The following is a 12,930-nucleotide window of genomic DNA, read 5'->3' on the forward strand; positions in this document are numbered from 1 at the left end:
GTCAATTGTTGCAACTTATGGTCTATGTACCTGGCATCATACTAGTACTGAAATTCATACATAATGTTGCTTAATTGTGTGGTAGGTAGAACGTCTTTTTGGACTGACTGCAGAATCCTATAGGTGGAAAATACTTCTTGATTTACACCTGCATAACAGCAACATGAAACAGTGTGCTTAATCTGTTAATATTTTTGAGATATTTTGCCTTTCCAGGGTAATTTGAGGTAGTCTGGGCACTTTCAGGCCTTTGGCCCATTTGTGAGTTTATACAATACGCAGCAAACGATGACCTGATCAGGATAGTGATTTTCCCTCAGGATAGCTGTGATGCATTCTATTTCTGCATCAAGCTTGACAGGTGTTCAAATGGCTCAGGGCCTTATTTACAAGATTCCTGATAAGGCCAATCTTATAGAATGTGGAATTATATGAATCTCAATCTGTATATTGACTGATGAAGGAGTCTTGCACTGGACAGTAGTGGACATACGTTCGTACGCAGAGTCCTTTTCTCTGCAAACAAAAGGAAAATGTTCAAGCCCTTGTGCTTTTTTTGAATTACCCAAAGCTTGGGGAGCCTGCCTATAGGTCCCCATTGTTTTCTCCATGGTACAATCTCAGCAAATCAGGTTTGCCAGCCAATCAGCACCCTATTCTCCTGGAATATAAATTGTTGTGATCGTTTGAAATTTGGCATTCTTGTGTTTGTCCTGATGAGTGCAAGATGAAAAGCTTCAGCTTTTCATTGTCTTTCTTTTCAGCAAAATGCCTAATCACTTGTATGATTTGATGCAGCTGCAACAACGCTCAAGAAGCTCAGCACCGTATAGAACAGGACAGCTGGCTTGATTGTTGTCTCTACCACTAGACAATATTTAACCTCTCTACCACTGATGCGCTGTGACTGCAATTTGTACAACGTATTGTCCACCACAGAAACTCACCAATATTACTTGAACCCCACCCTTCTCCACCGCTGAGAGGGACAGAACAGCAATGTCATGGGAATATTAACATCTTTCAAATTCCTATCCAAGTCCTATACTATTCTGAATTAAACAAATATCTCTATTCCTTCATCATTGTTGGATCAGAATCCAGGAATTCTTTTAACAATAAAATGGTTTTGAGGTGGGACTGATTAGGGACCAAAATTGAGACCTGTTGGTGGAGGCAGAAGGCATGACTGAAGTACTAAATGAGCACTTTGCACTAGTGTTTACTAAAGAAGAGGACTTTGTCAAAGTTACAGTGAACAAGGAGGTTGCCAGGATACTGAATAATATAAAAATAGATGAAGAGGATGTCCTATAAAGTAGGTAGTATTTAAAATGGATAAACCATCCAGTCCAGATGGGATGCATCCTAGGTTGCTGAGGGAAGTAAGGGCAGAAACTGTGAAGGTGCTGGTCATAATTTTTTGATCCTCCTTAAATACAGGGGTGGTGCCAAAGGAATGAAGGATTGGAAATGTTACATGTGTCTTCAAATGGGAGAAGGATGAATACAAGCAATTTCAACTCAGTTAGTTCAATGTCATTGGTGGGGAAGCTTTTAGAAATAGTAATTAGGGAAAAAATTAACATTCAATTGGACAAGCATAGACCAGTAAACCAGCATTGTGAAGGACAAATTGTGTTTAACAAATTTGTATTGAGATTTACGATGAGGTAACAGCGAGGGTGGATGCGAGTAGTGCAGTTGGTATGTACATGGATTTCAAAAGACATTTGATAAAATACCACATATAAGACTTGCTAGCAAAATTGAAGTCCATGGGATAAAAGGGGCAAAGGCAGCATGGGTAATTGGCTGAGATATAGAAAATGGTGAATTTCTGTCTTTGGATTAGGAGGGAGGTATACAGTGGAGTTCCTCGAGGCTCAGCACCAGGGGCAGGTTTTTCCTTTCGGCGAGTGGGGGCGGGGCCTGCTCACCGACGCATCAAATGGTGCAGGGATATGTCGGGCGTGCACCCCAATGGTACCCCGCGTCATTTAGATTTTCAGTTTAACGGGCGCACAGCCGAATTAGCTGTGCGTCTGCCGAACTGCCAACAGCCTATTAAGGCCATTAAAAAACTAATTAACTTGATTGATGCACCAGCCAGCCCAGCCTTAGGGTTGGCGGGCAGGCCAGGGGCCCAGGTGGGCCTCGGAAAAAGCACGAAACCTCATCCACGGGCGGGCTGAGGTTTCATGAGGGCTTTTAAATGTTTATCAAATGTTTAAATAAAAGTTAAGGACATGTTTCAACTCAGCGCTTTGCCTCAGGGAGATCTGTGCGCTCTTTCATGCACATGCATGAAAGAGCGCACTCCCGGCTGAGGGAATCCCTCCCCACCCACACAGGGAGCGCATAGCGCCTCCTGGTGAACGTCATGTAAGATGGTGCTCCCCTGACCGGGAGCGCCGATCGGAAGGCCGGCCACCGGCACCCACTTCCGCACTTCCCCCCCCAACAGGGGGAAAATGTTCCCCTAGGGATATTGTTATATTTGATCTACAATACTGACTTGGACTTGGGGGTGGAGGGTGGTACAGGAGGCAATTTCAAAATTTGCTTATGAAGTGAAACTTGGAAGTAGTAAACATTGAGGAAGGTAGTGGTAGACTGCAAGAGAACATAGACACGTTGGTGGAATGAGCAGACACAAGGCAGAAGAAATTCAATGCAGAAAAGTGAAATCAAATAGGGGATTCAAAAGAAATTCTTTACCCAGAGAATTGTGAGAAACTTGAACTTGGTACCATAGCAGGTAGATTATTACAGTTCCCACCAGTGTGTTTGTGGGTGAGGTTGGTGTAAAATTCCCCAGGTGGCTTTAACAGCCACCCTCCCACAAACGCTTGACCTGTCTGCAATTTTATGGGGGAGTGGGTGAGGCATCAGGCCCACACCTTTTTAAAAATTCATTCATCGGGTGTAGGCCAGCATTTATTGCCATTGAGAAAGTGGCGGTGAGCTACCTTCTTGAACCGCTGCAGTCCATGTGGTGTAGGTACACCCACAGTACTGTTAGGGAGGGAGGTTTCAGGATTTTGCCCCAGTGATAGTGAAAGAACAGTGATATAGCTCAAGTCAGGATGATGAGTAGCGCAGAGGGGAACTTCCAGGTGGTGGTGTTCCCTTGTATCTGATCCCTGTCCTTCTAGCTGGTAGTGGTCGTGGGTTTCGAAGGTACTGTTTAAGGAGCCTTGGTGAGTTCCTACAGTGCATCTTGTAGATGGTACACACTGCTGCTACTGTGTGTTGGTGGTGGACGGAGTGAATGTTCGTGTGGCTTGACTGGGTGCCAATCTAGCGTGCTGCTTTGTTCTGGATGGTGTCAAACTTCTTGAGTGTAGTTGGAGTTGCACTCATCCAGGCAACTAGAGAGTATTCCATCACATTCCTGACTTGTGGCTTGTAGATGGTGGACAGGCTTTGGGGACTCAGGAGGTGAGTTATTCGCTGCAGGACACCACATGGACTGCAGCAGTTCAAGAAGGCAGCTCATCACCACCTTCTCAAGGGCAACTAGGGATGGGCAATAAATGCTGGCCCAGCCAGTGACCCCCACATTCCATGAACGAATAAAAGAAAGGATTCTTAGCCTTTGACCTGATCTTGAAGCCACAGCATTTATATGGCTAGTCCAGTTCAGTTTCTGGTCAATAGGGGATTCAGCGATGCTAATGCCATTGAATGTCAAGGTGCAATGCTTAGATTCTCCCTTGTTGGAGACGGTCATTGCCTGGCACTTCTGTGACACGAATGTTACGTGCCACTTGTCAGCCCAAGTCTGGATATTGTCCAGGTTTTGCTGCATCTGGATGTGAACTGCTTCAGTATCTGAGGAGTCATGAATGGTGCTGAACATTGTGCAATCATCAGTGAACATCCCCACTTCTGACCTTATGATGGAAGGAAGGTCATTGATGAAGCAGCTGAAGATGGTTGGGCCAAAGACACTACCCTGAGAAGCTTCTGCAGTGATGTCCTGGAACTGAGATGATTGACCTCCAACAACCACAACTATCTTCCTTTGTGCCAGGTATGATTCCAACCAGCGGAGAGTTTTCCCCTTGATTCCCATTGACTCCACTTTTGCTAGAGTGCCTTGGTGCCACACTCATTCAATGCTGCCTTGATGTCAAGGGCAGTCACTTTCACCTCACCTCACCTCTGGAACTCAGCTCTTTTGTCCATGTTTGAATGAAAGCTGTAATGAGGTCAGGAGCTGAGTGGCCTTGGCAGAACCGAAACTGAGCGTCAGTGAACAGGTTATTGATCAGCAAGTGCTGCTTGATAGCACTGTTGATGACCCCTTTCATCACTTTACTGATGATGGAGAGTAGACTGATGGAGAAGTAGTTGGCCAGGCTGGATTTGTCCTGCTTTTTGTGTACAGGATATACCTGGGCAATTTCCCACATTGCCGGGTAAATGTCAGTGTTGTAGATGTAGCGGAACAGGTTGGCTAGGGGCACAGCAAGTTCTGGAGCACAAGTCTTCAATACTATTGTACCTGTTGAAGCCCTTATGTGCCCAATTCATGGGCACCCCCCCCACCATCCCATCTGTATTTCACCCATGCCACGTGGGAAGTTTGGCAGCTTTAGTTATGCTCCTTTGTGAGCCCCCAGGCCTATCAGAAGTAGCCCCCTGTTTAACCCTCCCATGGTCTCTTAACTCCAGTCCCCCACCCACCTCACCGTCCTCACTGAGGCACCTGTCCCCGGCCGTGCTTCCAGGCATGGTGGGACTGACTGCATGTTGCCCCAGCAGTGGCTACCACTCCAAGCTGGCGCTTTTGGGACTACAGTGCTGCACTCCACCCTATTGGCTGGCAGTTCTCTCGGGAGGGATTTTTTTTCCCCCCTAGGTAGGGGTGGATGTCTCAGTTTAAAACTATTAACGCTGCTCCCAGCATGGAATTGTTGTGGGGCACCGTTGGGATCATGGGTGGGCTCCTCCCCATCACTTTAGCTGGGGGAATGATGACCAGGTGCCCCCGTAATATCCAGCCGTGTGATCCTCTAAACACCCTATCTGTCATCATTGTGGATGTAGCACCACTACAAAGACTGCCCAACAGCACCTTCCAACCATTGGTGGAAATAAATGTAACCTTTTCAGTAACGTCCACATACTGAGAACAAATATAAAAAATATGATCACTTCTTATGTGACTTCAAAGAATGTAACAAAATGGGTATATGTACAAACTCTGATTACAAGTTGCAATGAATTGCAGATATTGACACCTGTAAATACTAAGAAACCTTTCACTATATGTAGAAATATTTTTTTCCAGAAATATGGTCTAATTTGCAACATTCTAAAATGCATAAAATATATATGGGCTTACTATTAATGCATGTTAAATTTCCCTCCATTTTCACTACTGACCAGTTGTTTGCCACCATGGTCCACTTCAAGTGTCATTACTGACCAGCACTCAAATAGCACCAGTTGTTCCCCAACTTAATCAGTAGTGGATTGCTTTCTTACAGTAATCCATCGCATCACCTTGTCAGTAATTAACATAAGTATGGTATATTCAAACCTTTTCAAGCAGGAGGTGCGATCAACTCTATTCAATGCATGACTTGTAGCCATATAAGAAAAAAAAAACTAGATTGGGCCAAAGGAAAAAGAAGTATTGGTCCCAGAGAGGGCAACATATTGGAATAGAAATTCAAGAGCGTTTGAATGCACAGTGCACGAAGCCCCAGATATTGAACCTCGTACCTGATAATGTAGGAATGGTGCAGCAGGAGGAGGTCATGAAGGAAAGCTGTGGAGATTGGGGCTGCTGCTAGGGCTGCAGTGGCCCACAAATGTGAAGACCTGCCCACAGGCAAGTGATAGTTTTGAGGGAAGAAAGATCAGGAGGCCAGAGGTCAGGGTTTTGGGGTGTGGGGATCTGGGGTCAGGGCTGTGGACCTTGGGTTTGGGAATCCTGTGCTCAAAGAGGCTGGGAGCAGGTTTTATTACAAGATCAAGAGGAGCAGCAATGCTCCTTTTGGCTCTGCACTCAGGTAAGTAATTTTGTTACTGGTGTTCTGCAAGGTTAGTTTCCCTGACTGCAGCCAGTGAAGGCACTGGCATAGTCATATATGAAAACTGCCTGGTGCATGCCTCTAACACCTGGGTAAAGGACGCATCTCGTTTCATGTGCTTGTGGTCACAAGTGTGTCCATGTTTCCTACTTGTCAGTTTGGGGATTTAGGAGGCCTAATGTTTAGGCCATGGAGTCAAATTTTACTTTATTGATCAGTTTAAAAAAAAAATCATTTTGTTGTTAATGATTTGCTTGGATTTTGACAGCAATTTTTTTTGGGATTCTTTCAGAAACGCAGATACCCGGAAGATTCCCCCTGATCACACATTTGGTGTTTTACTGCATCCTGATAAATATGGTAATAATTTAAATATAAACTGACATTTCCAGAGGAATAAACATCAAATTAGATCTAATATGGCTGAAAGCTGATAATATAATTTTAAGTGTCTTGATAGCACTTCCATTGTATTAGTGTGGTATTTATTTCCCCTTTGACATTGTTTAGCATTTGTAGTTGAACTTCCCTCCTTTGGAGCTGGGGCTGTAAAATTCGGCTCCTTAGTGCCTGGCCTTTGGCTTCACAAGTGCTATTTTACCTCCAAAATGGCATCCGCGCTGATGCATACGCTTCTATTGCCAGTCATGCAGCACCCCTACAATTTGAAGGTCAGTGCCCCAGCAACCTCATGAATCTGAACGTGCATTCGACAGGAAGAGCAAAGCCCAGCACCCCCACCTCCCCCCGCTCTCCTGTGGTATTAAAAGGAATCGTTAACTACTTTCAGGTTAGCTGCTGATTGATTTCTACTGGCTTTTGCTATTGTTCCTGCTGAGATTGTAAAAGTGTTTGGTGGTTTCTGGAATTGTTTAAAGTTGCTCAACTCTGCAGGGAGTATTGTGGCACGTGAGTGTTCAGGGAGAGATTCTCCTACCCAGAGGGGTCAGGGGGAGATTCTCCCACCCAGAGGGGTCAGGGGGAGATTCTCCCACCCAGAGGGGTCAGGGGGAGATTCTCCCACCCAGAGGGGTCAGGGGGAGATTCTCCCACCCAGAGGGGTCAGGGGGAGATTCTCCCACCCAGAGGGGCCAGGGGGAGATTCTCCCACCCAGAGGGGCCAGGGGGAGATTCTCCCACCCAGAGGGGTCAGGGGGAGATTCTCCCACCCAGAGGGGTCAGGGGGAGATTCTCCCACCCAGAGCAGTCAGGGGGAGATTCTCCTAGCTGAACCTCTGTGACGAACAGTGTGTCAGAGTTCTGCACTTATGTGAGGATGTCCTCTCCGTAATTTACCACAGCTGCAGCCTCAGAGCAGGCTGTAAAAGATATTGCCATTGGTTGTAAATGTAACCTTAGCAGTGAACATTGATGTGTCTGGCTCCTTCCAGGCTAGAGGAGGTGATATTTGCAAGTTTATTGTTCTCTTTTGCATAAGGATCTGCATTCCACGATTGCTGAATACATTTCATTTTCTCTTGCCAGAGAGAAGCAGATGGAGTGAGCACGTGGCATTGAGAGGGTTGCAGGATTCCAGATGCAGAATGTCATTCAATGCAAGCATGTCACTTTCCACTTAATGTCCATCTGCTGGTGACCATTTGCAGTGTATCATGCAGGTCAGCGCCCTGCATCCTGGCAGCAGTCATGATGTGTTAATTCTGTGTCAGTCGATGTGCCAGCTGCATTTGAGCCAGCGTGTCAAACCAGGAGGTGGCTGTGAGCAACATGGGGAAAAAACCACAAAGGGCAGACCATGGGCAGCACACATATGATGAAAGCCTTGCTGTGATCTGAATTGTGATATAATAGACCCTTGGCATGTTGAAACCAATAATTCAACAGCCTGGACTGCTGTGGAGGAGGCCTGCAGTGCTCAGCAGAGTGCATGTCAATTTTTTTTATTCATTCATGGGATGAAACATCTCTGGCTAGGCCAGCATTTATTGCCCATCCCTAAGTGCCCTTACAAACTACCTTCTTGAAGCCCTGCAGTCCATGTGGTATAGGTACATCCACAGTGCTGTTAGGGAGGGAGTTCCAGAATTTTGGCCCAGCCACAGTGAAGGAACAGCAATATAGTTCCAAGTCAGGATGCTGAGGGGCTTGAAGGGGACTTTACAGGTGGTGGTGTTCCCATGTGTCTGCCACCCTTGTCCTTCTAAATGGTAGCAGTCGTGGGTTTGGAAGGCGCTGTCTAAGGAGCCTTGGTGAGTTCCTGCATACACATTGCTGCTACTGTTCGTCAGTGGTGGAGGGAGTGAATATTTGTGGATGAGGTACCAATCAAGTGTACTGCTTTGCCCTGGATATTTTTAAAATTTGTTTATGGGATGTGTGTGTCGCTGGCTAGTTGCCCATCTCTAATTGCCCTTGTTCAGAGGGCATTTTTTAAGAGTCAACCACATTGCTGTGGGTCTGGAGTCACATGTAGGCCAGACCAGGCGAGGACAACAGATTTCCTTCCCGAAAGGACTTTAGTGAACCAGATGGGTTTTTATGACAATTGTTTCATGGTCATCATTCGACTTTTAATTGCAGATATTAATTGAATTCAAATTCCACCATCCGCCATGGTGGAATTCAAACCCAGGTCTCTGAATTATCAGTCCAGTGACAATACCACTACACCATCACTTCCCCTGGTGTCGACCTTTGTGAGCGTTGTTGGAGCTGCACTTCTCTAGACAAGCGGAGATAACATTACACACTCCTGACCTGTGCCTTGTAGAAGGTGGACAGGTTTTGGGGGGCTAGGAGGTGAGTTACTCGCTGCAGGATTCCTAACCTCTGACCTGCTGTTGTAGCCACAGTATTTATATGGCTCATTCAGTTCAGTTTCTGCTCAGTGGAGGATTCAGTGGTGGTAATGCCATTGTATGTCAAGGGGTGGTGGTTAGATTCTCCCTTGTTGGAGATGGTCATTGCCTGACACTTGTGTGGCATGAATGTTACTTGCCACTTGTCAGCCCAAGCCTGGATATTGTCCAGGTCTTGCTGCATTTGGACATGGACTGCTTTAGTATCTGAGGAGTTGCAAATGGTGCTGAATATTGTGCAATCATCAGCGAACATCCCCACTTCTGACCTTATGATGGAAGGAAGGTCGTTGATGAAGCAGCTGAAGATGGTTGGGCCTAGGTCATTACCCCGAGGAACTCCTACAGTGATGTCCTGGAGCTGAGATGACTGACCTCCAACAACCACAACCATTTTCCTTTGTGCTAGGTATGACTCCAAACAGCAGAGAGTTTTCCCCTGATTCCCATTGACTCCACTTTTGCTAGGGCTCTTTCATGCCACACTCAGTCAAATGCTGCCTTGATGTCAAGGACAGTCACTCTCATCTCACCTCGAGAGTTCAGCTCTTTTGTCAACTTTTAAACCAAGGCTGTAATGAGCTCAGGAGCTGAGTGGCCCTGACGGAACCCAAACTGAGTAGGACTGGAACAAGGAATGTTCCACATACCCTACAAAAAGACAGCCATAACTTGGGCCTGTGCAGGTAACCATAGCAACTCATTTTATTGGATATATTTATTAGATATAAAAGTGACATCAGAATAATAATATAGAGCCAGCAAAATACTTTTAACTCTTCTCAATCTCCTCTAAGCTCCTGACATTCTGTTACCATAGCCTCATGTCATCATTTTATTACTATAAACACAAGTGACCTGATCAACAACTTATAGACCATCAAAGGCACAGATGAGTGAATTTTATGTATCCCATCAACTCCTTTAACTGAGAAGATATCCCTGCTTTAGACTGGCTTCTATAATGCTTCCCTTTCTCAACAGAAAGCTGCTTTAACTTATTGTATGCTGATCCTGAGTATGCAGGGTGATGTGTGAATCCTCATTCCCACAATCTTGACCATTCATGCAAGATTATTGAACTTGCGGCATTGTTTCCAGGGGCTAGACTCCTGGGATTGACCACCATGACAGCTCCTTCTGTCTTAGTACAGTTTGCAGGACCTGATAGATTCTTGTGGAAAGATGACCTCTCTCCTCCTATCCACTTCCACCACCAAGGCATCCAGAGCAATGTCGGGGGACCTTGGAGCACGCTCTTTATCCTGTTGTGCCACAATATAATAATAACTTTTATTTATATAACATCTCTAATGTAATAAGACATCCCAGGCATTTCACAGGAGCACTTATAAAACAAGATTTAACACAAAGATATGCAAGGAGAAATTTGGTCAGATGAGCAAAAGCTTGGTGCAAGCTGTAGGTTTTAAGGTACACCTTAAAGGAAGAATAAAAGATAGATAGGGGAAGAGGTTAAGGGAGAAAATTCCAGATCTTGGAGCCTGAGCACCTGAAGGCATGGCCAACAATGTTGGAACAATTAGAATTAGGGATCCTCAAGAGGTCAGAATTAGATGAGTGCAGATATCTCGGAGTGTTGTGGGGCTGGAGGAGATTACAGAGAGAGGGTCATAGAGGCTTTGAAAACAATGTGAGAATTTTAAAATCGAGGCATTGCTTTACTGGTTGCCATCAGGTAGATCAGTGAGCACAGGGGTGATGGTGAATGGGACTTGGGATGAGTAGGGATACAGGCAGCAGAGCTTTTTGATGACCTGAAGTTTATGGAGGGTGGAATGCGGGAGGCCTGCTAGGAGTGTGTTAGCCAAGCTTGGAGGTCACAAACGCATGAATGATTTCGCAGCCAGGGAATATTTGGTTTTTGTTTTGGTTAATTATTAGGCATTGATGGCAATGTGATTGGATAAGTGTTCTTCATGATGTAAAGCTGCCATGTTTCTTGAAGTACAGCATTACACTTTAGAAGTACATGGAGTGTTCCAAGGTTGTGAAAGGTCAATGTATAAATGCAAGAAATATTTCTTTGGGTCATATATTAAAGATGTAGCAAACTGAGTAATAAATGCAGGGGTTTCTGATATTATTTTGATTTGGGTTTCTCAGCACAGTCGAAGAATGCGTCTGCAAGCTCCTTTATAAGAACGTTAAATCATGATTATTTTGCTTATGTAGAGATATTTGTGCTGAATTTATAGTACTGGTTTCTAGTAATAGAATCTACTTTTATACATATATATAAGCGCAGAAAGTATAGTAGAGCCAAAAAATTACGTTTTGCAGCTCGTGCCAGATTTTACTTGTTTTTTAGAACATAGGAAGGTGTTATTACAGTTGACACTGAAGCTGTTATCAGTAATTGGATGTGTGGTGTTAAAGGATTTAATAATGTTGGTATGAGCGAGACTGAACTATTAGAAGAGTTATCTGTGGCATTGATGAGGTTATTTCACTTGGTGTGTTATATTTTGAGGGATTGTCAGAAATGTTTTTTAATATGCTGAAAAACTAATTTGAAGGGCCAAAGCCCAAAGGGTAAGATCCTACCAAGGTTGAAGAAAGTGAAAAAGAAGACATGGTAAATCATGAAACAGTGTTTTGTTGATTCCACACTTGGTTTTAAAAGCCTGAAGATGAAGAAACAAGAAAAAACATAGGAACATGGTAGGCCATTCAGCCCCTTACACCATCCAATTAGATTAAGACTGTTCTGTATCATAACTCCATCTACCTCAATAGCTTTTTGGGGGATAGAGTTCCAGATTTCACTAACATTTGTAAGAAGTGTTTTTTGACATCACCCCTGAATGGTCTTGCTCCCTTGTTCTGGATGCCCAACCAGAGGAAATAGAGTAGATAGAGAGAAACTATCCACTTATCAAATCTTTTGATCATTGTAAACAGCTCATTAGATCATCTCTCAAACTTCTATACTCCAGGGAACATGAGCCTTGTCTATGTAACCTGTTTGAATACTTTAACTCTTTTGGCCCTGTTATCATTCTGATGAATCTGCACTGCACCCATGCTAGGTCGATATATCCTTCTTGAGGTGTGAGGCCCAGAACTAAATGCAGTAAACTAGATAGGGTTGAACCAGAGACATAGTACAACTGTAACATAATTGGGTCCCAATACAGCAGGTATTTGAAAATCTGACACTAGATCTCTTCCTTGTATTTTGTCTAGATAATATGGTCCCACTCCTCCAAATACTTTGCTCTTTCTTCATCTGCACATCCTATTTTTTATTCTTACTAAGGATATGGGTGCCTCTGGCTAGGCCAATATTTGTTACTTATCCCTAATTGCCCTTGAAAAATTACTGGTGAGCTGCCTTCTTGAACTGCTACAATCCACGTGGTGTAGGTACACCACAGTGTTGTTAGGGAGGGTGTTCCAGGATTTTGATTCAACAACAGTAAAGGAACAGCGATATAGTTCCAAGTCAGGATGGCGTGTGGGTTGGAGAGGAACTTCCAGATGGTATTGTACCCATGCATCTGCTGCCCTTGTCCTTCTAGGAAGTAGAGGTGCAGGTTTGGAAGGTGCTGTTGAAGGACCCTTAGTGACCCATCCCTTTGTATTACTGCCTTTAAGAGGGAGGGAGAATGTTCCACAGTTTTGAGGCCCTGTGAAAGAGTGAGTTAGAGTCAGAGTCTGTGCAATTAAACTTGATTTTAATATAATGGGAACATAGTGAAGTAACATTCGTGCCACAAATGTGCCAGGTAGTGACCATCTCCAACAAGAGGGAATCTAACCATTGTCCCTTGACATTCAATGGCATTACCATCACTGAATCCCTCACTCTCACCATCTTGAGGGTTACCATTGACCAGAAACTGAACTGGTCCAGCTATTCAAATACTGTGGCTACAAGAGCAGGTCAGAGGCTAGGAATTCTGCAGAGAGTAACTCACCTCCTGACTCCCCAGAGCCTGTCCACCATCTACAAGGCAGCAGTCAGGAGTGTGCTGGAATACTCTCCACTTGCCTGGTTCAGTGAAGCTCCAACAACACTCAAGAAGCTTAACACC

At 44.6% G+C, this 12,930-nt stretch overlaps 1 protein-coding gene across 1 annotated transcript in view; it reads left to right on the forward strand.

Annotated features, from left to right (window-relative positions):
• efhb (EF-hand domain family, member B) overlaps positions 1 to 12,930 on the forward strand; it is a 98,165-nt gene that overhangs the window by 48,767 nt on the left and 36,468 nt on the right. The window contains exon 9 of the mRNA XM_041183961.1: positions 6,343 to 6,410. Within this exon, the coding sequence (XP_041039895.1) occupies positions 6,343 to 6,410 (68 nt within the window). The remainder of the gene's footprint in view (positions 1 to 6,342; positions 6,411 to 12,930) is intronic.

Source organism: Carcharodon carcharias, chromosome 3 (assembly GCF_017639515.1).
Source record: "Carcharodon carcharias isolate sCarCar2 chromosome 3, sCarCar2.pri, whole genome shotgun sequence".
Lineage (NCBI taxonomy): Eukaryota > Metazoa > Chordata > Chondrichthyes > Lamniformes > Lamnidae > Carcharodon > Carcharodon carcharias.